Source organism: Tiliqua scincoides, chromosome 8 (genome assembly GCF_035046505.1).
Source record: "Tiliqua scincoides isolate rTilSci1 chromosome 8, rTilSci1.hap2, whole genome shotgun sequence".
Lineage (NCBI taxonomy): Eukaryota > Metazoa > Chordata > Lepidosauria > Squamata > Scincidae > Tiliqua > Tiliqua scincoides.
Window position 1 is genome coordinate 24,743,444 of NC_089828.1, and position 9,225 is coordinate 24,752,668.

The window sequence follows — 9,225 nt, forward strand, 5'->3', positions numbered from 1 at the left end:
TAGCAAGGCATTAAAATGCCAGCAAGATCTCCAAAATGGCACTGTGTGCGCCACATGCTCTGATTCATGACATGTAGCCTGATCTCAAAGGCACCATTTCTTCCACTCCCTCCTTATTTCTGCTGCCAGAGGTCTGCCTGTGCTGTGGTTGGACAGTTTACATTTTTAAAGCATGGATTATATGCTGGGCAGCCAAAACACTAACGCTGTTCGTTGATGAGGACAGAAGTTATATTGTCAAAAGCGGTGTCTCGTTTAGCTCCAGCAATGTGAAGAGTGTAGATACGCAGTTTTTTTAAGCATAGGACATTCAAGCACTCGGTCTCATTGCTTCTAAATCAAAGAGTTCATGTGCCTTTAAGAGGTGAATGTTTGCGCTTTCCCAGGCTCGCTGTTGTGGGTAACTCACCAAATGAGTCATTCTTGTGAGATCCTGGAGACAAAATTGCATGGACACCAAACAAAAGAGAACAATAGCAACTGGAGCCCAGAAACTCCTCCCCGTTCTCCTTTCCTCTGCTACGTACACATTTTACATAAACGCTCTTTATGCACCCGAGTGTTCCAAGTGGAACAGAAGCAAGTGTCAGGCCGACCAGAGCTACTTGCCTAACTTTTTTCTCATTCTATTTATTCGACTTTCCCCATGCCTGGGCAATTGGCCAAGGGACAAACAAGATCAGTTTGTACAGTACAATCTTACCACTGATTTTACACATGGTTTTTCCACTCTTCAAAAAAACTGGACTCCTAGCTACTGATTTTGATCAACGGCCTCTACGATGGCTGGTGTTTGTTAGTCTCTTTGTCAGAATGAGAAAACAGCCGTGCTCTCAACCGTTCCACCTCGATACAGGATTGCCCAGGGTGGCTAACAAGCAAAGCAATATGGACAATACAATGAAATTAAAAACAACAAAGCATATACAACAAGAGATGGCAGGTAAGAACCCAAACCAAACTTCTCAGGGAGTGAGGCAACAAAACAAGTTAAAGGTCCAGCAGATACAAAAGCCAACTAGAAGGAACAAAGTGGTCTTTGGCTTCTTCCCAGAATGTCAGGGGGCAGGGCCAGCCCAAGATCTTCCAGCATCTCAGGTGGCATGCCAAACACTTTCCCTTATCTGGTGATGTGCCAACCCCTACTCCTTCCTGGACTGGAAAAGAAGGAGGGAGATGGAGTAGAGGACAGAGTATGGTGGGCCAGAATGTCGCTGGTGTTCTAGCTCACCACTCTCCTTTTCTCCATACTTCCTCTCACTCTGTAGCCCTCTTTCTTTTCCAGTCTAGACAGTGGGAGGAAGAAGAGGAGGCGCAGTGGAAGCGAGTGGATGAAAGTTGGCACATGACAACCTGCTGCCTGGGGAGACCACCTCACGAAGAGGTCTCCTCTTTCAGTAAGAAAGAGGCCATGTGGATCTCTTAAGGCAGGGAGTTCCAAAGTCTAGGTGCAATAACAGCCCCAGCAGTTGTTCCCATCAGCTAAATTTCAGATGGAAGTTGGAGATTCAGGAGTGTGATTCTCCAGATGAACTCTGTAAAATCTGACGCACCAAGCAAGCCTATGTAAGCTTACTTAGAAGCAAGCCCCACCATGTGCAGTGGGATTTACTTCCATGTTAAGTGTGTTCAGAACTGCAGCGTAAGTTGCAAACCCCTGCATGCAGTAGTCAAGGCTCAATACAAGCCCCAGCACTGAGCTTTTTGCTTATGGCTGATTTCAAGAGAAGGAGACAAAGCGTAAAGGAAGGAAGGTGGAGAATAGCTAAAAGAGAAAGGGGGGACCAGAGCGAGAAAAGGAAGGACAGAAAGGGCTTAGCATTAAACATGGGTTCCATGTTTCAGACTGGGACAAAGGTTGGACCCCGTTAAGGGGTCTGACTTGATGCAGCCCCAACCAAGGGAAATTCAGAACCCTTTGCTCTGCATCTTGAAGAAGTGGAATGCTGTCTTGGTTTCTTACAAAACATGGAAAACACAAAGGGAAAGCTAGGCTTTCACTGCTTGGCACATCTAACTGGGCCTTCAAGCTCTGCCAACCTCCTGTTAAAGGAAAAACGAGAGTTGTGTTTGTTTCAAAGAAACACAGCAATTCTGAGTTTAATGATGGCCAGCTCTGGCCTTCTCTAGTTACATGCTGCTTTTCACAGGGATTTGTTATTTATTTACATTTTTCCGCATTTTTATACCACCCTTGCTCAAGGGTTTGTTGTGAGGACAAAAGGAGAGAAGGAACCATGTACTGTACAGGGTGATCCAAAAGTCCCCCCATATAGATTGTTCAATGTGTGCAAACTATTGCTGTATTAATCTCGTATGAACAGAGAGGACAAAAATCTAACAAAGATTTATTTCTGTCAATATATCAGTAATCAGAAAACACAATAATTAGCAATGGTTAGTAATGATTTCTGTAATCCAGTGGTTTCCAAACTGGTGGGTCACAAGCCAGCAGGGGATCCAGAAGAGGGTCATTCTGCCTTAAGGGGAGTGGCTCAGAAATGGGTGCCCCAATGGCACCGCAGCAGTTGTAGTGCTGCCAGGAGCAAGGGGTTGATAAACTTACCGGGGAAGGGGGGGTGTCGCGCTGGCCTCAGGGAAGGTCTGGGAGGCCTGCAGAGGAGGCTGTGAGCCTTCCAGACCCTCCTGGTGGTCAGTATGACCCCCAGGTAAGTTTAACAGCCTCTTACTCTCAGTGGCGCTGTGATCACTGTGCTCTGCCCTGCTCTGCCCCCTCAAATTGCAGTTATTGCAGTTCAAGTAGGACTTTGGGAATCGGTGCTGCAATCTATGGGGGATAACAGGACTTTGGGAACCCCCTATCCATCACCCTGAGCTTCTTAGAGGAAGGGTGGTATAAAAATGTGAAAAATACAATAAATAGATAAATAAAATCACAAGAAGAAGAAAAGGGACATGGAGCAAACCATACCAAAGAATGGACTATCACAATGAAGGAAATGGCATCCTGTTGCAGGGAAACCCCCATTCCATGATTAATCAGCTTTTGCATTCAGAGGGAGTTGCTTCTTCAAGGAAAATTGAGTCATAAGAGCACCTGATCACCCTGAGAAGTTACACAAGGCTACTTTTTGTCAAAAAAAATAAAAACAGGAGCACAACAAAGGCTTAGCTGCCAAAGGGATTCCCCAGGACCATGTGAGAGGCTAACAGCGCCACCTGCTGGAGCAGTACAAGAAGTCACTTTGCTCTCTGTTGAACATTCAGGCTGTGATCCCAGCATGCCTTCCTTGGTAACTCAGTTTGCTTATATCCCTCTCTTATTACAGCTTTCCCTTTTCCCTCTGTTCCTGTTGCTGACTCACCCACTCTCAAATTCAAAAACTCCTCAAGTCAGAGATCTGGCTAGTTCATTTGACCTGCTTGTGTTATGTCACTCCAGAGTGCACCAAGTTAATTGATGCTGTTGTACAAGTAAAAACACGATTACAACAAATTCAGAAGCAGCAGAAGAGATTCACAAAAAATCAACCAACCCAATCTAGATGGGTAAAAATATTATGTAGCCCACACCAAGGCTGTCTTTGCATTTTAACTTTGCATCAGAAAATGTATCAAAGCCGCTTGTGTTTCTTTGAAAAAGGCTGTGCAGTGTTCTTTAGATGCCTTCTCTAGGACTCTGGCCACATAGCTGTCATTTCAGTACAGGTTCCTCAGACTGCAGTCCTATGCGTACTTTCCTGGGAGTAAGCCCCATTGACTTACTTCTGTGTAGACATGCATAGGATTGTGCTGTCAGTCAGTGATCATTCTCCCACTGGTTCGTACAACTTCTCACCAAAGGCCACCAAAGTCATACATTTCTCTGGCTTGTTTCCCATATGAAGCCGTTCCCCAAATCCATCCTGTGTACCTGAAGGGGACTTGCAGCACCAAAATGTTGCCCAGGCATGACTTGCAAAAGATTCCAAGCCATTTCTCACATCGTGAAGCCTAAGAAATCACTCTGGGAAGGGTTTTGTGTACCACACAAACAAACTGGGATTGGGCACCACTGAACTTAGAGGCATCAGAAACACAGTGCCCTGTATGTTGCAACTGAGATCCCATGCAGCTTCTCTTGGTGCTCAGGGGCTGCCCCCACACAGCCATCATAGAGCTCCGTGCACTTCCCAGAAGGAGTTACCGGGAACAAAGATCAGAAGATAGAACTTCAGTGCCATGCATCTCTCTCAGTCCTATCACCCACAGAAACAGAGTATGTTGTGCAAAATATATTCAGATATGCAAAACTTCTTCTTTTCCACATCCTCCACAAAGGCGAGGTTGCAAAATGCCAACTCTCCCAAAATGGCACCCTTGTGTTGGCTTCTCCCATTCTCCTTCACAATGTGTCGATCTTGAGCCCTGCGTTGTGACTGTACATTGCATCACGTCGTACATTTCCATGGCCCACACAACTGGATGCTGCTGGTCAGAGAGCCCAGAAACGCAGGACACAATGATTGTGAATGTTATGGGAGAGGGAGTAAGAAACAACACAGACGTGCCTCATGTAAATAGCTAGCTCCACTTTCAGGGACAGAAATCAAGCTTGTTTGGTGCAGACGTTTATTCGTTCATTCATTTTAAAAGCATGCACTATTCTGATGATGAGCTACTCTGCTATTCTGCAATGCTGTTCAGGCAGAATTTCACATAGATTCTGATAATTCCTGAACAATCTAGATTGGTTTCCTCTTCCTCTCTTGAGAAAGCCCAAACATTGCCACATTCTTCAGGGCTACTTTCTTCTAACTTCATAGCCAGAGAACGCGAATGCAAAACAAGCAAATGTGAATTAAGGTTTGTTTTGTTTATTATAAGCATAAAGGTTTTTAGCTTCGCCATCTCCGATTCTTTGTATGAAGAATGAACATATAACTGGGTTGTAGCAGAGACAACCCTACCCATTGCATAGTAGGCAGGAGGCTCAAGTAAGGACAGTCCATTTCCTCTAGGCATAAAAGGCCCTTGTTTAAAGTCAGAAAACAAAGATGTCATGGAAGATCTCAGAGGAAAGACTTGCAGTGCAGTTCCCTGGAGGACAGGCAAGGAGGCAAGAGACAAACCACTAAAAATCACACCATTCTCATCTGACACCAGTCATTCACCATCTGGGAATTTAGAAGCTACTGCAAGGGTCAAAGTGGTTTTCAGGTCATATAAAGCTTTGTGTAGGGCTGGTCCATCCATGCAGCAAGGGCCTGGGCCTGATCCAGCAGGGCTCTTCTTATGTTCTTAAGGTGAAGGTGGCTTCAGGCAAGCTAAGGAGGAGGGAGATTGGCAGGGATGCCCCATACCCTGTGCCTGCTCTTTGCCCTCACTATCCACTGGGTTATTTTTCTATTCTGCTTTCCTTAAACAGTGAGGAAGAGGAGTATAGGGGGTGGCTCACCTCCTCCTCTAGCACTGCAGCCAAAAATTTTGGCAGCGGATTTGGAGGAGATCAGAGCCACAGCAATCTTGATGGCTCTCCTTGCCTGCTCTCAAAAAACCTTCCTGGTCAGTTTGGGAGAATCACTGAGTGGTAAAGGAGGTAGGGAGGTAGAGGAGGTGGCAGTGATGGAGGGGCAGGGGGCACACTTATGCATGTATTAAGAAGGGGTGCTGGTGGAATTTGGGCAGAACTTCAGGCTGCAGTTCAGCCTTGGCCAGGCCTGAGCTTGTGGCTGTCATGAGGGAGCGGCCATTGCTGGCAATTTTAGAGGAGCCCAAAGAGCCAGCTTTAGCCTGATTTGACCCAATTGGGCCCTGAGTTGAGGGGGCTGCAGGGGAAGCAGACCACCCACAGCTGCAATTGGCACCTTGCATGGAGCTAAGCCGCCATGTAGAGGGTAGTGCAGTGAGCAGGGCTTTTGGAGGCACTCCCACCCACTGTTGCTTCTGACTATCCTGATATTGGGTGACCCTGGAAGCAGCTCCCACCCACCCCTGCTTCCAACTGGCCCAAAATCAGACCACTCTGGAAGCAGTTGGCGGTGATGCACCAACATCAGTGCATCACTGCCAACCTACTTCTGAGTGCCGAGGGGGCACTTGGTGTCACGCCTGGCTGAGGGCGCTGCTACCACCCATTGTGAGTAAATGGCGGGCCCTGCGTGGGTCATGTAGTGAGGGCCCCCTGCAAGAATCGTGCTGAACTGGGCCCTGTACTTTCTAAGTTCAGCCTTGGGAGCCCAGTCAAAAGAGCAGGCTGGCCATATTCGCTATGTTGGGGACATTCCGAAGCCCTGCTTCATGCACAAAAGGCCATGCTTTTGTTGATCCTATAATATCGTAGAACTGTATGGAGAAACTATGGGGTTAAGTGATGATAATTGCGACCACTTCCATGCTAAAGGCAGCTTGAAATCAGACAGCTGAGATACACAACTGTAGTTAATTTGCAACATTTGCCATTTTTCTGGCTTCCCATGTTGTTCTAGCAAGAATCCTGTAAGGAGCAAGGTAAGGGGGTAAGGAAGCATATCAGTGGGGCTCCCATCTGCAGTAAATTATTATTTTTATTAACAGTATTTATATACTGCGTTTCAACTAAAAGTTCACAAAGCGGTTTACAGAGAAAAATCCCATAACAAATGGCTCCCTGTCCCAAAAGGGCTCACAATCTAAAAAGTTGCAAAAGAACACCAGCAGACAGCCACTAGAAAAGACACTGATGGGATGAGGTGGGCCAGTTACTCTCCCCCTGCTAAAAAGAGGAGCACCCACTTGAAAAAGTGCCTCTCACCCAGTTAGCAGGGGCTCACCCAGTTAGCATATTGGAGGGAATGCTGGCAGCAGACTTGGGGCAAAGGGCATTCTGATGCTGCAAACCTATGTGCACTTACCTGGGAGTAAGTCCCATTGAACTAAATGGTGCTTACTGCTGAGTAGACACACAGAGGATTGCACAGGGAGTCTTATTTGCTGCTCAACACGAACTGCATTGCCTGCTTTGTGGATGGACTTTGTGGATGGGCTGTGCTTCTTTAAAACTTGTTTCAGGATATGTATACCTGCAGATGCTCACAAGGAGATCTTTAACAAGGTGGGTAAGAAGAGACAAGATTCTCTGAAAGACCATTTGCACACTGCCTGCCAAAATAAAATCAGAGGTGGGACTTGGTTCCAGGGTTCTTATTCTGAGATAATTGGTTGTAAACAAGCCTCTATGGCACAGGAGCTATTTCCAAGTTTCATGTCTCCTGTCTATGAAGCTTTCTTCTTCTTCTTCTTCTCTTTGGCAGCTTCATGCAAGGCCAGGCACGAATTGAATGATGAGTCAAGGAAACTGCTGTCTGAGGAAAGTTTCCCAATTCCACAGGAAGCCCAGCAAACTTCACTGAGTCATCTGTGTACTTCGAGACAAATGGAAAACACCCACTTGCCATGCTGTAAACAAGCTTTATAAATGGAATTTTTAAGACACAGGCCCTCGGCGCACACACCTCTTTTATTAGGTCAGCAGAGCATTGTAATAAATTAGAGTGCCACTAGCTGGGCCAAAGGGCAGGGAAGAGTTAATTAGGCAGCAGGAAAACCAGCTTTTCTTGGGACAGTGGTAGGGGATTGTAATGTCCGTGGCGGGTGGAGACCCCGCCTCTTGGTGTGCGACCCAGCGCAGGGAGCTTACCCTGTCGAGGCAAGTTGGTCACCGGCGGAAAGAAGGACAGGAGGCAGACACAGCTGTTTTGCACAGACGGTTTACTCGCGTCAAACTCTTGACATTCATGGGGACTGTTACATCATAGGCCCCGTTGCCTTACACAGACTCGTGGCGTCGGTGCACGATAGGCTCTTTCCTCGCTCCTTCCTGACCCCTTGAGGTTTCAGACAGAGCTCTCTGGCTGGTGCCTGTCGGCCAGGGGTATGGATTCCCGAGGGCTGCAGTGCTGTTGTCTGGGGTCAGCTTAGCTGTCCACAGGAGGACCCTGGTACCTCCAGGCTAGCCCCTCGATCAGTTGGTAGTCAGTACTGGGTCATTTGTTCTGCAACCTCACCTCTCCTGCTGTCAACCCCGGGGCCCGGGCGGGCCTAGGATAGGGGAGTTCCCAGCCCCCGGCCCCTCTCTCCAGAGCCAAGGTAGGCCAAGTTCCCTTCGGGTCCTGGACTGTCTGCATAAGGCCAGGGTGGCTACCCCATTTGGCCTTCCCTTCAACCCTGCTCCCAACTGGAGAGGAGCAACCTCTCTCTAGGCTGTCCAACTTCCTTATGAAGCCAGCCTTGGGCTGGGCCAGCCCCACCCCTTCTGCCCACGTGACTGCTGGCTGCTCCCAGGAGGCACTAGGTCCTACTCCCAGGGAGTTGTCTTGCTGGGGACCCCAGTCCTGACAGTGCTTAGGTCTTACTCCCGAGGAGGCCCCTACCCCTGAGGAGACTCCTGCTCCTGAGAATTCCAGGCCACCCGGGCTGGGCCTAGGTGACAGGGATCCTTCTATGAAAGCATAGAACAAGGACTAGGAGAAACATTGCCAAGGGCATTAGGACCAGGTTTAGGATCTAAAGCATCATTCTTCAAACTTTTTTTAAAAAAATATAAAAGTGAATTCAAAAATGTGGTCCCTCACCCACAGTCTGAATCCTCCTATGGGCTCCACTTCATTCTGCTGCATGCATACACCAAGCCAAAGACTTTAGACTCCTGGGGTTAATCTACTGATCTGTCAAAGCACTGTGGTGTTGGTTATATAGGTTGGTCTTTGGTATCCGTTCCTGAAGCCCCCACGGATTCCAAAACCTACAGATAAGGAAATCTGCAGGTTGGTCCTCTCTGTATCTCCAGGATGCGATCGGAAGAGCCTTCTGGAGGCCTTCTACCCAGAGAGGCTGTGCAAGGCTTCCCTGGGTCTCAAAAGGCCTGCCAGAGGACTCTGAAAGATATTTCTAATTTTCGACTGAAATTAGAACTGCCTTTTGGAGGCCTTCCAGTGGCCCTCTGAAACCCGGGGAAGCCTTCTGCAACCTTCCCAGGCCTCAAAGGGCCTCCCTCCTGGACGCAACTGGAAGACACTTCCAGTCACATCTGGGAGTTACAGGGAGACCCTCCTGACTCAAGTTATCCCAAACTCACGGATAAGGAGGGCCAACATGTATATTTTAATACAGTGCACCATATTTCATGCATAGGTGGAGCAGGATCTCAATGTATTGAAACAATCTGGGCTCAGGGGTTGAAGTCCAAGATCCAAATATGTATGGACACAATTCAAGCCTAACCTGAAGCCACTTGCACAAGCCTGG

General features: G+C 47.8%; 1 protein-coding gene across 1 annotated transcript in view; it reads left to right on the forward strand.

Annotated features, from left to right (window-relative positions):
- KLF13 (KLF transcription factor 13) overlaps positions 1–7,639 on the forward strand; it is a 70,191-nt gene extending 62,552 nt beyond the window's left edge. The window contains exon 4 of the mRNA XM_066636352.1: positions 7,233–7,639. Coding sequence (XP_066492449.1) covers positions 7,233–7,259 — 27 coding nt within the window. The 3' untranslated portion in view covers positions 7,260–7,639. The remainder of the gene's footprint in view (positions 1–7,232) is intronic.
- The last annotated feature ends 1,586 nt before the right edge of the window (positions 7,640–9,225 follow it).